Source organism: Vanessa cardui, chromosome 8 (genome assembly GCF_905220365.1).
Source record: "Vanessa cardui chromosome 8, ilVanCard2.1, whole genome shotgun sequence".
Classification (NCBI taxonomy): domain Eukaryota; kingdom Metazoa; phylum Arthropoda; class Insecta; order Lepidoptera; family Nymphalidae; genus Vanessa; species Vanessa cardui.
In genome coordinates this window covers 3,808,769-3,830,423 of record NC_061130.1, presented here as the reverse complement: position 1 = coordinate 3,830,423, position 21,655 = coordinate 3,808,769, and the positions used below count along the sequence as shown (strand labels likewise).

The window sequence follows — 21,655 nt, the reverse complement described above, 5'->3', positions numbered from 1 at the left end:
TCTATTGGTTGCGTCGGCAGTGATCGGTTTTAATTTAATTACATTGCATTTTCCGATGCTACATCTAATTTGTGTCCTACTATACGTCCATAATAGAGATATCTATAATCATTTAATGATCAAAATTGCATAAGTATACCATCAATCATTGACGTATACGTACATCTTTGATTTTTAAAATTTTTGTGACATTTTGCAAGTATTCCTTATTAAAAAATATTTAATGATTTTTTTTTATCATCTGAAGAATTTTATAATAATGGAAAGCGGAGAATTCCCTAAGTTGCGTCGTCTTCTCGACTGGTCTGGCATCATCCCCGACGATCCTTTGCTGAACGGAGTTTGTCCATTCGTTGAGAGAAAGTAGTTTCCACGGGCTCTGAAGACATGTTTAAATAACTATTACGCATTTATCCTTAAAAACATATAATAAACTATTACGCATTTATACAGATAAATAAAAGCCAGATTTTTGAGACCATTCTTATTTATTTGTATCGAAAGAGGTTGGAATACCATTTATTTTAGCACAAAATCGACTCATTATTACATCATTTGCGTTAGAGTATTTTTGAAAAAAAAAAAAAAGGTTTAAGTTTTTTTAGTTTCAATAAAATCTCTCTTAGTGCTATATTTCAGTATATATGTATTATCTATGGTCCTATATGGGCTGAGCAGAAAAGTTTATAACGGATTTGAATCGCGTATGTTAATTATTTTTGGCATCCCGCCGTTTCGAGCACTTTACAGCGTTCGTGGTCACGGGTAGACTGTTATAACTAGTTTTATTTCAATGTGTAATCGCGAAAATTTAAGACAACATTAAGAAACGTTTATCTTGAGTCTTGACCCGCGAGTAAACGCGCGAGGAGCAGCTTATATAGATTTACATATTAAAAATATAAACAATATTTTTGTTGCCAATTTTTGAAAGTTTCTCTGATTTATTGGGCTTACTTATACATATTGTATTCTGATTTATTAGGAAGGTTGTATAACATTGACATCATTCCACGCGAACATGATTTGTGCAGATGATATCGAGTTATCTTCAATTTGATTTGCATAAACTTATTGTGAAAAATGTATGTATGTAAATTACGATAATGACGTAGTATTTGTTTATTATTTATATAATTATCTAGATAGACTGTAAAAGCTGGGTAAAGCTGGGTACGTTGGCGGCGAGCATATGGGCCACCTGATGGTAAGTAGTCACCCATAGACAATGACGCTGTAAGAAATGTTAAATATTCCTTACATCGTCAATGCGCCACCAACCTTGGGAACTAAGATGCTATGTCCCTTGTGCCTGTAGGAACACTGGCTCACTCACCCTTCAAACCGGAACACAACAATACTGCGTACTGTTAATTAGCTGTAGAATATCTGATGACTGGGTGGTACCTACCCAGTCGGGCTTGCACAAAGCCCTGCCACCAAGTAAATTACGTATATAACTGCTGCGTCCATGTTCAAACACATTTATTCGAAAACCCGTAATGAAGATCAAGAAAAGTGTTTATTTGGCTGTTGTACTCCTATGGTTAGAATAAACTATGGATATATAAGTAATCTGAATTTAAATTTAAAATAAACCGTATATGACGTATAAATATTTAATTCAATTCAAAACAAAATCACTAATTAAAAATATTATACCTTTAAAATGGGGGCATATTAACTCCGGTTTTTTTGTTCGGAGTACGTAGAAGTCTATTTGATTGAAATTCGAGCAAGGTGATTTTTTAGCAATTAGCTAACTTATGCGGGATAAATTATAGTTTACTAGTGTGTGTATAACACACACTTATATTTATAATCAAATCGCATGGCCACGCACACACTGACATATTACGTGCTTTCCGTCGTAATGGCATTTAACATTAAACATTTTGACCACTCTCATAAAAAAACTTGCTTAACTTAGAAAACGATATTTTTTGTGTTTTCTTCTAGTATTTTATAATAATTAAAGTTAATGTTTTACACGACACCCAATTACATGATTTATTTTTACAATCAATTTTCCCGCCATGACGAATATCTGTCAATGTTTATGTTGATTAAAAAGACAATACTTTAATGATTTATACAAAGTGACAGACACTCGCCTGTAGTTTTTACATGATAATAATTCATATCAAATTTAATATTATATTATTATTAATGAAGTCTTACAACCAGGAATATGTCAAATTATTATTAAAAAATCGATAAAATTGTCTAAAACTGAATAATGATAATATTAAAAGTTGTTTTGAGCTGATGTTGAATATTTTTAAAATTGACTAAAATATTTTACCTATAACTGTTCATTGACCGGCCAGGATTTAGGGCCAGGGCAATAAGATCTAATAGCAAAGCAACTAGGAGCATCATATTATTATCTAACTTTTTTGATCATATGTATATAATTGTAGGTTATAAAAATATTTGTAACCTACAATGTATATCAATATATACCTACATAAATTTGTAACAATAAATAATCAGACGTTCTTTTTAATAATTCCTGTCTGAAAAAACGACTGTATTCTAAAAAAATATACACAAATCTTATACCTCTCAGTTTCAATTGTTTTTTAGATTTTTTAGAATTTATGACTCAAGGCGTCCTTCATTTACTTACTTGGTATTGGTTAAATCTCCCATGTAATTAGTGACGGCGGGAGGAGTTTCCATCGCAAGCCACGTGTTGTAGTTCTCAGCCGCCGCTGCTGGGAATGCTGTCCCGTAACGGATGGACTCTACGAGGTAACGCCACGCGCGATCGTGGCTGCAGAGATCTAGAAACGTTATTCCATGACACTAATTGATAAACGAAATATTTTGGAACAACAACAACAGCCTGTAAATTGCCCACTGCTAAGGCCTCCTCTTCCTTTGAAGAGAAGGTTTGAACCACTTTCCACTATGCTGTGCCAATGCGGGTTGGTGGAATACACATATGGCAGAATTTCTATGAAATTAGACACATGCAGGTTTCCTTACCATGTTTTCCTTCAGCACCGAGCACGAGATGAATTATAAACACAAATTAAGGACATGAATATTCAGGTGGTATTCATTGGTACTTGCCTGGGTTTCAACCCGATATCAACAGTTAAGGTGCAGGCGTTCTAACTATTGGGCCATCTCGGATCCTATTTTGGAATTTTCTTATAATATTTATTAATATGTAACAGCTTACCTTCCGGTGTGAACATGTCGAAATTTCCACTGGGACATCCGGGTTGCACGCCGTCATCGGGAGAATAGTTCGGCCACAAGTCCACGGTGCCAGTTGACTTACTGGTCCCGTACGATCCAGGGTTTGTGTGGATAATATCCACAAATTTGGCACATGTGCGGTCCAAGCCGGTCTGTATCGAGAATGTACCCTCAAATAAAGCACGGGCCGGATCAAGACCTGTGATCCTGAAAATATAATATAATATATAAAAGTTTTTAATAAAACGCATTTATGATAAGTTTTGTCATTAAAAACAAATGTTAAAACATTTTTCTATAATAGGGACTTTTATTTATTCAAAGATCGCCAGGATTTGATCCAATTTTGCAATCGGAACCAAAATTATCAATGTTTTCTAAAATGTGTTGATTAGTTAAAAATAACATTAATTTCGTTTCACGGTCGAGTCCTTTATGCTTTTGCATTCTCACTGCTATTAAGTTTATGCTGTTAAAATAAAAGTGTATATTTTCACAAATGTCATATAATTATATGTACAACACACTTTTAATTGTATCTATCTCACGGCAAGACGGAAGATAATGATTATTTAATTAACCTTTTTGGGTATGTTTTATTGACTGTCATAAAATTAAGTAAATAAAAGAAGAAAATATAAACGAATACACGTGAGGCTCAATTACGATAAATTTTATAATAATATCTTAAATTCTTAGTACTTTAGTACCTGGCTATAACTTTTCCCCTTTTTCTCGTCCATCTGCCAGCAAATGCCATGACATGGGCCCCCAAGGAATGTCCCACAAGATGCACCTCAGTCATATTCAGACCTACTTGGGAAAGAGTTACTAAGGCGTCGCCGAGCTCGTGCCCGACCTGGAAATATGAAAAATAATACTTCAAGCGACAAAAAGGGACAAAAAGTGACTCGTTTTTCGTTCTTTCTCTTTTATTTATTTGATAATCGTATCTCATTACGCAAACTTATAAACAAAATTGCAAAATACTAACGATAAGCAATAAGTGTAATAAAATATGCGCAAATGTTCGTTTATTTATAATAGGTTGGGGAAAAAGTCTTTTCGCATATTGTATGTATGAACTTGTAATAAAATCTCTTTGGCTATACCATTTGTATCTGGTTGGTTTTGGTATCATAAAAAAGTTTTAATTTTAAAAAAGGCACTTCCAAATTCAAATTAGGAATTTGTGTGATTTTCATTTGTTTTTGTTGTTGTTAAAATGAGTGAATCTAAAGAAGAAATTCGATATATTTTAAAATTTTACTATAAAAAAGGTAAAAATGCAACTCAAGCCGCGAAAAAAAATTTGTGATGTTTATGGACCTAATGCAGTATCTATGAGAGTAGCGCAAGTTTGGTTTAAGCGTTTTCAAGCCGGAAATTTTGATATCAAAGATGCATCTCGCTTTGGTCGCCGGTATTACGGACAAAATTGATGCCATTTTTAGAAAAAATGGAGCAAGAGGCATATTAGTAGTTACGATGTAGCTGAAGAACTGGCAATTGACCACAAAACGGTTTTGACTCATTTGAATAAAGCTGGGTACACAAAAAAGCTCGATATATGGGTGCCTCATGAACTCACTGAAAGAAACCTAATGAACCGTGTACTCATTTGTGATTCTTTATTACGACGTAATGAAACCGAACCATTTTTGAAGATGCTGATAACTGGTGATGAAAAGTGGATCACATACGACAAGAACGTGTGAAAAAGATCGTGGTCAAAGGCCGGTCAAGCTTCACAGGCTGTGGCAAAACCCGGATTAACTCGCAACAAGGTAATGCTGTGTGTATGGTGGGATTGGAAGGGCATCATTCATTATGAGCTGTTACCGTCCGGCAGGACCATCGATTCAGAACTGTATTGCGAACAATTGATGAGATTGAAGCAAGAAATTGAGAGAAAGCGGCCAGAATTGATCAACATAAAAGGTGTGGTTTTTCACCATGACAACGCTAGACCTCACACATCTTTAGCCACTCAACAAAAATTACGAGAGTTTGGCTGGGAGGTATTAATGCATCCGCCGTATAGTCCTGACCTTTCACCTTCAGATTTTCATCTGTTTCGGTCTCTGCAGAATTCCTGAGGCAGTGTCAGGTTAACATCACGAGAGGACTGCCAAAACCACTTGTCGCAGTTTTTCGATCAGAAGCCCCAAAATTTTTACAGCAATGGGATCATGTCACTACCAACAAGATGGCAAAAAGTTATGGAACAAAATGGCACCTACATACTTTAGTCAAATGTAAATAAACTATAAAAACAACTTTTTGAATTTTCATATAAAATACGAAGAAACTTTTTCCCCAACCTATTATAAATGGTTTTTTATTTTACTGCTATTAAAATAAATTGACACTGGAGAGACTCCAGTGGTTAGAACGCGTACACATTAACCGATGATTGCGTATTCACACCCAGGCATGCACCACTCAATTTTCATGTGCTTAATTTGTATTGAGATGGCCCAGTGGTTATAACGCGTGCATCTTAACCGATGATTGCGGATTCAAACCCAGGCAAGCACCGCTGTTTCATGTGCTTAATTTGTCTTTATAATTCATCTCGTGCTCAGCGGTGAAGGAAAACATCGTGAGGAAACCTGCATGTGGCAAATTTCATAGAAATTCTGCCACATGTGCATTCCACCAACCCGCATTGGAACAGCGTGGTGGAATATGTTCCAAACCCTCTCCTTAATGGAGGAGGAGGCTTTATCTCAGCAGTGGGAAATGTACAGGCTGTTACTTACTTACTTACTTACTGATTTGTATTTATAGTTGATCTTGATTTCGCCGGTGAAGGAAAACATCCTGGGGAAACCTGCATGTGTCTAATTTAAACGAAATACCGCATGTGAATCCAACAATCCGTATTGGAACTACCCCGTATATCTCAAAGGAAGAGGAGGCCTTAGCTCTTAAATTACAGGCTATAACTAAATAAATTGCATTCAATAACTCATTGTAAAAACTATCAAGATTAAACTTGTTAATTATCATAATTTTTATTAAATTTCCTTATGTTCTAAGTTTGAATTAGAGAACCGACTTTTTAGTGACGAATGACACTATTTTTATTTAGTATCGCATGCTAGTTTCGAACGGTCATAAGACATTTAAATGAATTTACAAGTTATTCTTATACGCAAGTCGTACTTGACCTGCTTATTTATATAACATGGAAAACAAACTCACTCGCTTAGCATTCGGTACAGCGTACAGCGCATATCCAAGGGGTATACCCAAAACTCCGCTCTGAGCCTCTTCCTGCCAGTCCAAAAGTATCACATTTCGTTTCTTGGTTTCCAAGTAAGTGTTGAGTACTGCCATTGTGGCTGGACCGTCGGTCTTCCCTCTATACCCAAATGTATAGATGACAGTTCGGAGGTTTGGGTCTAGGCATGGATCTCTCATCAACGGTGTTGGGTCACTCAGTGACGTCACTGCGTATTCGTTAAGAGAGCTGGAAGTATTGTTACGTGTTAATTATGTATAAGTAATTTTAATGATATAATTGCAATGTTTATTATCAATTAGTAACTTGGTTTACTTAGCTACTTTTCTCAATTTACTATTTAATTATTTGATGTACTCCTAACAGTAAAAAATCTTTTAACAAAGGTATTTTAAACTCTGTATAATTATGTAATGTTATGTAATCATATAGGTACAAACAGAAAACCAAAATAGAAAAATATAACAATATTAAAAATGTCCTTAACGTTTACGTAGCTGAGGCTATTAGTTGTTAATCATATAATATTATTAACTAGTTATAGCCTGCAGATTCGCGTCGCGTCGCGTGCGTTTTAGGGTTTGGGCGTCAAATGTAAGTAGCCTTTGCCTTTCATTGGAGTTCCTTGGACTTCACACCAAATTTAATTTCATTGTCCTTGAATAGTAAACGTCAGACGGAGGTATATTCGCGTTTGTAATATTTGTATAAAAGTATAAAATTATAATATATGTATAACGCGTGCATCTTAACCGATGATTGCGAGTTCAAACTCAGGCAAGCACCATTATATATATATGTGCTTAATTTGTGTTTATAATTCATCTCGTGCTCGGCGGTGAAGGAAAACATCGTGAGGAAACCTGCATGTGTCTAATTTCATCGAAATTCTGCCACAAGTGCATTCCACCAACCCGCATTGGATCCGCGTGGTGGAATATGTTCCAAACCCTCTCCTTAATGGAAGAGGGAGCCTTATTCCAACAGTGGGAAATTTACAGGCTGTTACTTTGCTTACTTAAATACTGTTTTGTGATTGTAATCTATCAAGCATTGTTTAGCCGTAAATTGGTTGTAAAATTTATACAATTGTCAATGCGGGCGTGAAGGTTTATGACAGTGCCGTGAACGGATAATTATTAGGTGACGTGTGAGTCGTTATAGATAATTGAAACGCCAGCAATGTCAATACTAATTGCTAATTAAAATTGTAAAATGAAATACAATTCTATTGAGATAAGTATAGCGATAATCTATACTAATATTATAAAGAGGTAAAATTTTTAAGTTTGTAAATTTGTATGTAGAGGGTAATCTCTGGAAGTCATAATCCAATTCTAAAATTTTTTTAATTGGAAAAAAGCTACATTATTCCTGAATGCTAGGCTATAAATTGTTTCTATAAGATGTATATTAACCGAGCTATCACAACTTTTGTTCTAGCAAGTTGGAAAAAATAGCTCATAAAACAGAATTATTTGCGTGCGCTGTCTAAACAGTTGCTTAAAATTAAAAACAATGTATGGCTACCTGGTTCGTCTGTAATAGGCGAGGGAAGCGGCCGCTAGTATATTAATAAAGAATTCATTTTGTTAAACTTTCTGAAGAAATATATGCGTTAGTTTTCTGTCTTTGATTTTTTTTATTTCGATTTTAGTGAATGATGCACATGATGTGTTTGCCTCAATTAAACAATATTATTAAAAAAAAAAACAATACGCAAGAGGATGGTTAGTAACACCAATGTCTATTCATTGCGAAAAAGATTTTCCTTTACTATTTCATTAGAGCTTGTAATTGTAGATTGCATTTATAAATTATTTCTTTATTTAATGATATAGGTATATTTTTATAATGATTAGATATAACTAATTACTTCTGGATTTATATATGTACCTATGCGCAAAATCGAAAATTTTGCATATTTTTTTTCTATCGCTTGAACCAGGACCAGTGGCGATTCCAAAGAATCCTTTAATGCTAAGTTTTGTTATTAAGGAATTCGATATGTATTATTTTTTATTATTTAAATTCATAGTAAATATGTTTTTATTTAAATTCATAGTAAACAATAATTAAATAATCATCAGAATATAAATCTCGATCCAAGGCTAGTTGCGAATGCAATCTTCTTTAACGTCTTGATTACGAATTTATAATCAGCACTTTAGAACATAAAATAAAAAAAAAACAGAATACATTTAAATTTAGAAAAAAAAAACAACAGGAACAGGAACAGGAACAGGAACTTATATATTTCAATAAAGAATACTCGTTGTTTAAAATTAGTTCGTCGTATTAACATAATTGTTTTAGTAATAGTTTTATATTGAATAATCTCATTTAATTTTTATTCATAGAACAAAAATCAAAATATATTGCATATTTAGTGAATGTAACCTGAAAATAAAAATGCAAATAACCAAGACATACTAAAAAAAATACAGTCAAAATAATCTATAGTAGTTTATAAATGCAAAATTAACTCTGTATTTTAAGCCTCTGAATCGATTTTGATGATATTTTACACGCATTAAATTAAAACCATAAGAAAATACTAGTTCGGCTAGTAGAATATAAGTTAAACCATTTTTTATTACTAGAAGTAAAGTTACTACTGATTTGTACTGACGATTCTACCAAAAAGTACCCAAAAAAAAAGTTTCTAGTGATTGTTAAGGCACAACAAGAGTGTGAGTTTATTCTTTATTAAAAAAAAAAAAACTCAATTTACGTTGCAATCATTATCAAGTGCTATCTTAATATGTATTTGATAAAAGTGAAATGGTTCAAAAACATTTTGCTGTCTTTAATTAAAGGGACCTTGTATAAAGACATTGTCAAGTCTGAAGTGCCCAATAACCATCGAGGAAATTAATTTATCAAGGTCTTATCATAATGTCCCCGTTACGAACGTGAAATTGAACGCATAACTTGTCTGTTATGCGTGGAGACGAAAAACCGGTAACTTACGTGATACGCTAACAATTTGGAGTCAATAGATCGAAAAGAAAGCAGTCATGTTTATTTTGATGAGTATGTTATGCAATACGTTTGGATAATATATAATATGAATGGAAATATTAATCCACTTTGAAGACCTTGATTATGAAATCGTCGGGCTGTTCTGATGTCAGATTTAACTGCTTGGGTCATTGGAGTTTGAGGAAAATTAAAATAGATGTCATTGAATATGTTTGGAACAAAAATAATTTGGGATTCTGTTAGATATATGAATATATTGTCTCCAAAACAGGGCAACAGGTCAACTATAATGCAATTAGAAAAAAAAAGTTTAATTGCGCTATTTTTTTTAAAAAAAACATCCGTCAGATGGATTCTGTTGGATTAATCCTTAATCCTAAAGGCAATTTAAAAAATTACTTTATAAAATAACATAACAACCCTAGGGAAAGGCTTATTTATAATTCATAGATGTGTGATATACATGCATATATGTCAATGTTATACATTTTGCCGCAAATATATATGTATATTCTCCTAAACGCATCAGTATGAGATTATGACCAATAGCAAAATCGTCCCTGGATATCTAGGAGTAAATCTGACTCTGATATAAAGGAGAGGACACACCTCCCAATCGTATTACACGAAAATTACATTTTTACCATGAAACATTAAGCAATTGATTCCGTAAGAACATTATATATTGTCTATTTTCAATAGTTAAATACGTTATAGATATTAATCTATATTAATGTTATAAATATGACAGTAACTCTGTATTTGTCTGCTCTTTCAAGGCCAAACCGCCGAACCGAATTCGATGAGATTTGGTATGAAGCAAATTAACTCCAAGAATGGACGTAGGCTAATTTTATGGTTAACACATGACTGAATAAAACTGTTTAAAACTGTGTTTTTTAATTATGATAACTTGTTCAATTGATTTTTCAGGTAGTTAAAAAAATATGTGTCATCTTTGGGCGCCCGACAGAAGTAATAAAATAAAAGTGTCTGTCTGGGCAGTAACGCGTTACGTAACGAAATTCCTATAAGAAGTTATCAATTCAAATACTAAAATTGTTTTGCGTTTTTTATAACTCTAAGGATATACCATCACTGAATTGCATGTAATTAATTGTTGCGCAATTAATTAAACCATAATTGATTAATAACTGTCTGTTTACATTATTAGAATTATTCATGAATATAAACCAATATTTTTTAATTATATAGAAAAATGATTCGATAGATTTTAATGACGATCGTAAAATAATATGCAAATGAACGAGATAAATATTTATAACGAAATGATAAGTATAGAAAGTAGAAATATTACGGAAATTAATCATTCGATAAATATCATTTTTATAAGTAAACTTTCGGCGGTGCTCAAGCTTCCTCTGCATTCAATTTATTAATAAGGAAAATCAGAAGTAAAGCAAGAAAATATTTTTTTCTTTACATATTTGAAGTAGAAGATAATTTTTTCTAACGCATTGTAACTCGAATATTATAGTACGTAAATTAATTTATATCAGCACCCAAAACGAATTGGACTTTGGCTTTACAAATAACTCATTTTTTTACTACCTTGTATCTACCAAATACAAAAGTTTTTATTTGTGTCCGCGGTAGCATATGTGTATCTAAGAAGATACACATATGCTCCCGCGGATTTATCTTTATAAAAACCTTTTTAAAGAATTTTCTAGTACATTCTTAGTTGTATCTTAGATATATGAATATACATAGTTACTGCGCGCGTTACACGTTACTGCTCCAAACACATGGATCGTAGTGTGATGTTATAGTCTATAGCCCAAAAATTATAGACTACATGCACATTAATACCATAGGAACAACAAAAAATACCTGAAACTAAAATTGTAATACTGTCGGGAAGTGTATTTATGCAGGCACACTAAAATAACAAATACAATTGAATGATTACAACAAAAATGGCCGAGATGGCTCAGTGGTTAGAACGCATACATTTTTAATTTCATAGATATTCTGCCACATGTGTATTCGACCAACCCGCATTGGGTCAGCGTGGAGGCCTTAGCCCAGCTGTGGGAAACTTACAGGCTATTGTTGTTTTTGTTGATTACAACAAAACTACTGACAACATATCTATGGAGTTACAATTTGTGTATATAGAAAATAATACACCGCAAAGTATTCAACACAATAATATATACGTACATACGTCAGAGTCATGACTGGTCATTTGTATTTAAATGTGTTTCTTCTATAAGATTGCACGGTTTTTTACTGACCTGGCCTATTAATAAATATAAATCTCAACAACACAACGTTGTTTAATTTGGGTTTATTACTCATGTAAAAAGCGAGCATTTAAATAAAAGATAATTAATGAATGTGACTCTATTTAATTACGATATATATAAGTTAGATACTACTTATAACTCATTATTAAACAATTTATGGAAACATAAGAGAAGTTCTTATTCTCACATTGGTGGTGATTTCATTGTCTTGGTGGTGGTCTTTGTGCAAGCCCGTCTGGATAGGTACCACCCATCAGATACTCTACCGCCAATCAACATAATTTAGTATTGCTGTTTCGGTTTGAAGGGTGAGTGAGTTATAACATCTTAGTTCTCAAGGTTAGTGGCGCATCGGTAATGCATAGAATGGTTAATATTTCTAACAGCACCATTGTCTATGGGCCGTGGTGACCACTTACCATCAGTTGGCCCATATGGTCGTCCTTCAACGTATAACATAAAAAAACACTCAGTTTTTTTGGCAGTTCTTTTCGCTACAATTTACATTCGCAACCGGTGATAGCTTAACGATTCAAAACTGTTCTAATAAGCTTGAATGAATAAAACATTTGATTTTATAAGATACAATTGATTTAATTATAATATCCTAAATTATAAAATTAAAAAAAACAATTGCGTAACAGTTATAGCACACAATTAAAAACTATTTGAACGAGACCTTTTTTCTCTGAACGGCCATGACGTAGGTTCGACGATGTAGTTCATGATTTTTTCCATCCTTTTTTTTCAAATATCATTCAAGAATTAGATGGTAAATTTCCATATAAAAAACTGGTTTTGAAGCAATTACTTATATCAAAATCAATTAACCGTAAACTTATGATAGAAGCGAATAAAACAATGGTCCAAGGCTTTAGGTTCGGAATGAATGAAGAATATAAATTCTATTAGTGGCTTAACTTCTGATCTCTCTAAAGGTTATAATGAAGTGTAGTATATATACGACTAGTAGATATATATGATAGGGTGAAGATCCTGATGTTCTGGGTTTATACCCCAAGTCAAGACCTTTGAGTTGGGTTTTTCTATCGAATAATTTACAACAGCGAAAGTAACTACTTTCGCCTGTGTTTCTAGTGTCAGGTTTTTTTCAGAATCATCAGAATTAGTGTTTAATTTTACTTTTTAATTTACTTTATTTAATTTTACTATTTATTAGTTGTTCTAAGCAGTCGTTGTTGTTGTTAATTTCTTGTTTAGTTAATATCTCCTATTTTATTATATATATTTTATGTATTTATTTATGTATGTATGTATGAAATATAGTATATATGTATAATATATATATTTATTGTAATTTGTGTATTGTGTACATTTACGTCAATATTATGATCCTTTACCCAAAAAATGCCTGGAAGAGATCGCTGATTAGCGATTAGGTCGCCTGTTGCACCTCATGCAACTCTTGTGTAACAAAAATGTTATTTTTTATATTTAAAATTGGGTGCAATAAAGAATAAATAAATAAATAATTCAACCATCAGTAACTTTATAGTAACTTTATGAGGTAAAAGAATTTCATCTGATTTGAATTGGTAGTGTGTTCTTTTTCGTGCCTCAAAATTTTGTACAATCTTTGGTCTTGTACCTGTACTCTATCCGATCGAGTCAAATTTGCCATCTCATCATATCATGACAGTGAGGGTAAAGTGCAACTGTGCATTATAATATGTTCTATGTAATGTAGCTTGACTAATTTCAGCGTCGTGACCGAAAGGGTGGGTCAGTTCTGAACTATATTTCATAATTTTGATTTACTTTATTCTACAGGATTTTTTTTCCTTTGTGGCTTTTATTTGTGACATAAAGACACAGATTATTTCACCAATGTGATGTGCAATGGAGAAGACACGATAGAGATTGATCGGTACGATACAGGCTTAAATTAATTTTGAAGGATTACAGGATATAGTCCTAATGATGATTATCTTCAACAATGTAGCTGATCACGAAAGATAGCTGTCAGTTTTATTTCTTTCGTCAAATCTGACTAATAAATATTCATAAAATTAAATACATTTCCCGTGTTGCAGTTAAGAATACAATTATGTTATAAAATTATATAATATTGTGGTTAATGTTTTATACATGATAGTTATGTATATAAGTATCCAAAGGTAAATAATATCTGCTGAAAATTAATATACAAATGATTATATGCAGTAAGGGTTATTGTTTTATTAATATTACTCAAGTGACGACATTATGATTATCATAACGAAATTTTCGAATGAAAACGGACTAAATTGCTGAAAAATTTTCAAGTTATGGTCTTTTTACGATCGATTGACCAATAAATGTTTTGGCTCATTGTAAAGTTTTATTTATGTTTACGTTTAAATCAAGTATTGAAAAATACATAATTAAATTATGCTTACAACGCTATGCAACCTATTTATTCTTCTGCTAATTAACACTAGTAAATAATGAAAGCATAAGACTTGCCGAAATGATGCGTTTTCTTTTTTCAATTCAATATATTATGGAAAAGCATATATGATAGGGACGTCATATTATATAAGAAGAGTATTTGAAACAGTATATAATATACATTAGCTATTAGATGGTTTCCGAAACTCGATTTCTAGGGGAACGCTTGTATGGCATTTACTAATAGTTTTATGGTGGGAATTTAAGAATCTTAAACAAACATTTCACTTGTTATTTAGTATATATGTGCCGTGCCTTACCCCTATGGTATTTTATCATTAGATATATCTATTGAAATATTGTAATATACAAACATTATGTTAACTTTAAACGTTGTATGCGATAACACACCCAAATTTCTTTCGAGTATTGCTTAAACACTAAACCGTAATATTTTCAAATATATTTTTTTAAATAAATAATAATACTCGATTTTAAATAGTCGGTACTAAAATTTTATGAATGTTTACTGGGTTATATACAAATTATGTGTATGTAATTTAAATACATAGGAAAGTACTCGCTATACTTTTACCATCGTATGAAAATTCTCCTACACATATAAATGTTTGTTTAAAAACTGTAAGCCTCTGTACTAAGATTATATGTTTTTATGCTATAGTTTGGACGAGTGTATGGGCCATCTGATGGTGGTTACTACCGTCCATAAACAATCGAACTGTAAGAAATAGTAACCATTCCTTACATCCCCAATGCGCCACTACCTATACTAAGATGTTAAGGCTTACTCAGCTTTCAAACAGGAACACAAAAATAGTAGTGTACTAAAAGTACTGTTGTTTCGCGAAAGAATATCTGATAAGAAGGTGTTATCTACCCAAATGAGCTTGCACAAAGCCCTACCACTACCTAGCACATATGTTATTGTTATATAAAATTTAGTGCATTATTTATTGCTTTAATCCACAGAGATGAGAAAAATATTTTTCTTTCACAGATTACTATAACAGAGTGTTTATTTTAGCTGATCGTTTATATTTTACCAAAATCTGTACCTGTCAAATCTATACTATTATAATATAATTAAATATTTATTGTATGTACTGGTTAATCTCGGGAACTGATATATTAAAAATAACACTGTACAAGTGTTTTTACTATTACTACGTTAATTCTTGGGATATAAAATTAAATATGTAATACTAAGTCATAGTCCATATAGTTAGTATTATATAATTTATTTTATTCATCAAATTCCCTAGTGTAAAGCTGACGTCGCTAGTGAATTATAATCAAGATTCAAATACAGTCTCATAGGCCATTTTCCTCTCAAGCTATAATCGTTAGTGTAATAATTATGCCAATCATTTTTAGTCGAATAATTAATATAGTATTGTAATATGTACACAAATATACTTGTTACTGAATTATAAGTTGTTTGTGTAAAAAAAAAAAACCATTGAGTTGAAAAAAAAACAAACACTTACCTTCTATAACACCTTAGCCAGGCTGTTTGCGTATTGTCTAGAAAAAAAGCTGAAAAAGTTATTTATTATATTAAGGCACTTCGACATAGTTCCATCGTTCGAATTTTGAAAATTGACAGATTAAAAACAAATGAATGTGAATTTCGATTAACTACAATAACAAGTTTATATTTTGTTGTTTATTATATTAATTAGAATAATAAATTCGTAAATTTTTACCAATAATTACAGCGAATATCCAAACATATGATTGTATATAATACATTTTCACAAAATCGTGCGAACGCGATATTATGTATACAAATAGGATTGCGCGACCGCTGATACCAGCGTCTTCACAACCGCACTACGCTTCGAAAACTATACGATAAAGCAGTCACGATCTATCTTACCCCATAACCGTCTTCAATGTTATATACGGAAAAAAACCTTAACACATGCCAGGAATTTCAATGAAAAACATTTCGAAGAGAATCGAATCGAATTTGAATTTCAAAATTATTTGTTTTTTTTTTAACATTGCGTTTGAATTACACTTTCTTAAAAGAATTCAAATATTGAACGCGTTCTTAATTACGATCGTGTTACGTCCGCCTTTATTGAGGTTGATAGATATTTTTATTAAATACAGACGAATTATATTCTTATGACATGCTGTATAAGTTATAACTTATAGCTTAAGATGATGATCTTGTCATTTTAAAAATCGAATTTGATGAAAGTTCGTCTGTTATATAATACGGTAAATTATTTTCGTTTGCTATATTAGAAATATATTTAAAATATTATTTCAAAATAATATATGATCCAACGGCTATGTAAATAACACGCAATTTCAAATTTAAATGTTTATAATACATTACATACCTACTTATTTTTTTTTATAAATTAGTCAAACGATCATACACATTAAAGTTAATTCGTTAATTCATAATAGTGGCCAGTATGGATTGCATCATTACTTTTGTTTCGTAAACACTAAAATTTTATATGAAGAATAATAACTGCTTACATTTAACATTGAAAATATTATTTGTTAATTCTTGATTACGTTAGAATAAATAAAAATAAAATACGTTTTACGAGAGAAATCTAATGAATAATTATGCATGTACAAGAAATTTTAGAAGAATGAATAATTTTTACAACAACAAACAGTAATATGTCAAATAAAAATTTAAAATTTGACACATACTAGAGAGTGTGGGCAACATTGACAATAGGATTTTTTTATGTAATAGCTTGGCGGATTAGCTTATGGGCCACCTGAAGGTAAATGGTCACCGTCACCCATAGAAAATGATGCTGTAGGAAATATTAACTGTTCCTTATATCGTAAATGTACCACCAACCTTGGGAACTAAGATGGCATGTCCCTTGTGCCTGTAGTTATACTGGATCACTCACCCTTGAAACCGGAACACAACAATACTGCGTACTGTTGTTTAGCGGTAGAATATCTGATGAGTGGGTGGTACCTACCCAATCGGGCTTGCACAAAACCCTACCACCAAGTAAATAGATAAAGGATAATATAATATTGACTACAAACAGTATATATATTTATTTTTAATAATAAATATATATTGGACAACATCACATACATTGCTCTGATCACAATGTAAGTAGCTAAAGCACTTGTGTTATGGAAATCAGAAGTAACGACGGTACCACGAACACCCAGACTCAAGACAACATAGACAACTAAAGAACTTCTTCTACATAAACTCAGGAGTGTATCCATGAAAACCGGTGCACACACTGAACCACGGAGGTCGTCTTTATAGGTATTATTCCTTAGTAAATAGGATCGGTTTTATTAGCTTGCATTGGCTGGTTACAAAATTCATGAAATAGCAAGAATTAGTTGTAAATTCGATCGGTACGATCTTGCCCAGTGATTATATCCTAGCACAACAACAACAATAACCACAACAGCCTGTAAATTCCCACTGCTGGGCTAAAGGCCTCCTCTCCCTTTGAGGAGAAGGTTTGGAACATATTCCACCACGCTGTTCCAATGCGGATTGGTGGAATGCACATGTGGCAGAATTTCAATGAAATTTGTCACATGCAGGTTTCCTCACGATGTTTTCCTTCACCGCTAAGTACGAGATGAATTATAAAGACAAATTAAGCACATGAAACAGAGGGGTGCTTGCCTGGTTTGAAACCCGCAATCATCGGTTAAGATGCACGCGTTCTAACCACTGGGCCATCTCAACTCAATCCTAACACACTTGTATTTAAATATTTCAATATGCTTCTGGAACGATTTGGGAATTGTATATTAAACATAAGTAACGAATAAGGTTACATTAATTCATTGTCATTCATTGTGTTCGCTCACAATGAATTAATATAACCTAATTAATTGTGAGATTAAATATGTCGCCACTTTATTATTATTAACAAAAATTGTATTTAAAATTTGTATTCGCTTATAATTTTGAATTCTTTATTTCTTCAATATAATGTTTCGCGTGTTCCGTTTGCCTTTTTTTATAAGCTGCGTTTAAAGTTATGTAAAACTAAGTGTGGCCTTAGATTTCGCAAGTGTAGAGTGGATTAAAACAACTTAGATTATTTATACATATCTAGATAGTGTCTACACAATCATGTATAGTACGACGCAACTTAGATTTAGCATCGGCAAAATTCGTAAAACCGATCACATCCGAATTGAATACGCTATCCCAAATTATCAATATTTATTTCTTATGTGAATATGATCTTTACAAAAACGCAATAACTTTTAATATCAAATGACCTAATATATAAGATTTTAAATTAACATGGTTATTTTTACTACTAAAGTTATTAATTTCGGGACATTTAGCATGCTTTTATCTACGAATGTCTTGTTCACGAGTCTCGTGTCGAAATATCGAGCTCCACCCAATAAAAATGAAAAACATGGTAAATATGACGAAATTAATAACTTTAGTGACCTAATATATTCGACAATTTGACACGTCGATTTACATGCACTTGCTTTCTCGGGTTGAACTGACGCGAGAATCTATAGCGACGAATAGCGTCGGATAGCGCGATGGTGAGCTATTTCTATTAGTTATGTAAATCAGCAGTAATTGGTTTTATTGAATTTTCCGATGCTACTTCTAAGTTGTGTTAGCGTACTAAACGCTATACAATAACAGCTTTTAAATTCCCACTGCTGGGCTAAAAGCCTCCTCTCCCTTTGAGGAGAAGGTGTGGAACATATTCCACAACGCTGTTCCAATGCGGGTTGGTGGAATGCACATGTGGCAGAATTTCTACGAAATTTGTCACATGCAGGTTTCCTCACGATGTTTTCCTTCACCGCTGAGCACGAAATGAATTATAAAGAGAAATTAAGTACATGAAACAGCGGTGCTTGTCTGGGTTTGAACCCGCAATCATCGGTTAAGATGCACGCGTTCTAACCACTGGGCCATCTCGACTCCTAAATGCTATACAATAACTAAAACAAAAGAAACAACTTTGTTATCTTAGTGTGATAGTTACTGTAGATACTCGCCGAATGTAATACTTTACTAGTATGCGTGTACTAAGTGGCCAAATGTTGGCTTCTACATTTTGACGCATTTTCAACTTTGATCGCCTATAATAATATTCATAAGAATAAATAATAGTCTGGCAACCAACGAATACGTCAACATGAAAAAAAATGGGCTGTCATAAAATTATATCAATAAATTAATTTAAAAATATCTATAATAATCTAAAAGAGTGTAAACATATATTTTTAGACCATTAATAATAAAATACAACAACAAAATCCTACAAAAATGAACAAATATACATATAATAATAATTCCACCGAAAATGAAAGTGACACTGTCAAACTAAAATAAATAATGTATAAAACCCAAGAAAAATGTTGACAAGAGCCAGAAAACGAGCGCACAATTATCCATCCCCGGACCCGCCGCTCAGCTCCGCCTCGCAGGCACAGGAATCCGCACAAGGAAGTAGTCTGGTGTCTGCAGCTGCGTCGAGCTCGAGCGACGAGTACTTCTCACCGCCGACGTCGCCAACACCTGTACGTCGAGCGGGGAGACGCCGGCCACCGACGGGCTTGGGAGCCAGAGGCCAACCGGTCTCGAACAGGGTCCCCGCTTCCGGTGGTGGTGTGCAGCGCATGCGATGGACACAATCCATTAATGAAAATGTCATGCGCGCATACTATGGGGCTACAGAGGGGGGAACTAACCTCACGGCGTACCGTGTTAGGATGCTCTCTCTGTTTCAGGCGCTTGAACCAGCTATCAACGTCTCGGCTCAACGACTGTCGGATCAGGTGCGAGTCATTCTGCGTAACAACAGGCTGAGTGCCGTAAGTGCCGAGTATCGTAACACTCCCGCTGAGCTTAGGCCACGATTGCCACGTTTGCCCATGTCTAAACGGAATAGGGACCTAGTGTGCACTTTGGATTCACTGCTCGCAGATTATTTTGAGAGCAGTGAAAATCTCGAGGATACGCACTCAATTCTGTTTTGTGCGGCTGTTGCAGCATGTCGTGTAGCCGGTGTTACATTTGAAGACACCGAACGAGCTACACGACCATAGGCTGCTGCACCGGCCTGGCAGAGCAGGATTGAGAAGCGAATTAGTGAGACCAGGGTGAGCATTGGAAAACTATATTGTTTTAAGGAAGGGAATACGCGTCCACGTGTAATGCGTTTCGTGGGGCGGGCATTCTTGGGGACTGGTATCGGTCCGCAAGAGTATCCATCCCATGTGGTGGAGCGTATTGACTTCCTTAAACAAAAAGTGTATGCATGGGCAAGCCGCATTCGTCGGTACAGGCGGCGATTGGACCGTTATTACTTGAATCGCAAATTCCAGAGCGATCAAAGGTGGGTGTACAGAACATGGGAGCGACTCGACCAGGATGTGAGCGATGGGTGTCGCCCAGATGATGATGCCACGAATACATTTTGGCGCAACATCTGGTCGGTACCCGTCGACCACATTGAAGGTGATTGGATGCTGGAGGCCAGGCAAGCGTGCGAGCCTTTGGAAGTGATGGGAAAAATTTCCATCGCTTCTGAAGATGTAGCCGCCGCAGTTCGCTCTGTTCCCAACTGGAAGTCTCCGGGACCGGATGGACTGCATAGCTTCTGGCTAAAATGGCTGCGCAGCTCGCATGAATGCTTGGCATTTCAGTTCCAGTCAGCTCTAGAGTCTGGGTCGCTACCACAGTTCCTTACCACCGGAGTCACCCACCTGCTCCATAAGTCAGGTAGTGCAACGGATCCTAAAAATTATAGACCGATTACTTGTTTACCGACGGTCTATAAGCTCCTTACCTCCATTCTGAGAGATAAGATTAATAGTCACATACAGAATAATAGTATTTTGTCTGTCTCTCAGAATGGATGTAGGGGTGGATCACGAGGCACTAAGGAGCTACTCCTCATTGATATGACCATTAGCCAACAGGTTCGTCGTTTTCGAAAGAGTCTGTCGACATGCTGGATAGATTACAAGAAGGCCTATGATTCCGTGCCGCATACATGGCTCTTGAGGGTGCTGGAGTTGTATAAATTAGATACAACTCTATGCAGTTTCTTGAGATCATGTATGAGTCAATGGCGGACAGTTCTTCGCTATCCAGGATGCCGAACGATTCATGGTGATGACGAACCAATAAGGATTAAGCGGGGAATATTCCAGGGCGATAGTTTGAGTCCATTGTGGTTTTGTTTAGCCTTGAACGCTCTAAGTACTCTGTTGGAGGGTTCAAGGCTAGGCTATCGTTTGCGGAGAGCAGGTAAAGTAATATCCCACCTACTTTACATGGATGACTTAAAGCTCTTTGCACCTTCAGGTTCACAACTAGTGGAGTTACTAAAGGTAACAGAAACTTTTAGTAATTCTATTAGAATGGAATTTGGAGTTGACAAATGCGCGGTTATGCATGTAAAACGAGGAGAGATTATGGAATCTGACGGATTACAACTTTCAGATTCCATAAACTTTAAATCACTGTCCGCAAACGAATCATACAAATACTTGGGTATGT

The 21,655-nt window shown here is 34.0% G+C and overlaps 1 protein-coding gene across 1 annotated transcript; it reads right to left on the bottom strand.

Moving 5' to 3' along the window:
- Window positions 1-237: 237 nt before the first annotated feature.
- Window positions 238-16,319, bottom strand: LOC124531746 (phospholipase A1 VesT1.02-like). Its single transcript, XM_047106259.1, has 7 exons — window positions 15,840-16,319; window positions 15,621-15,657; window positions 6,424-6,691; window positions 3,924-4,072; window positions 3,194-3,420; window positions 2,633-2,789; window positions 238-379 (listed from the first exon to the last, which is right to left on the bottom strand). The coding sequence occupies exons 1-7, from the start codon at window positions 15,883-15,885 to the stop codon at window positions 238-240; spliced, it is 1,026 nt and encodes a 341-aa protein (XP_046962215.1). The 5' UTR covers window positions 15,886-16,319.
- Between the last annotated feature and the right edge of the window lie 5,336 nt (window positions 16,320-21,655).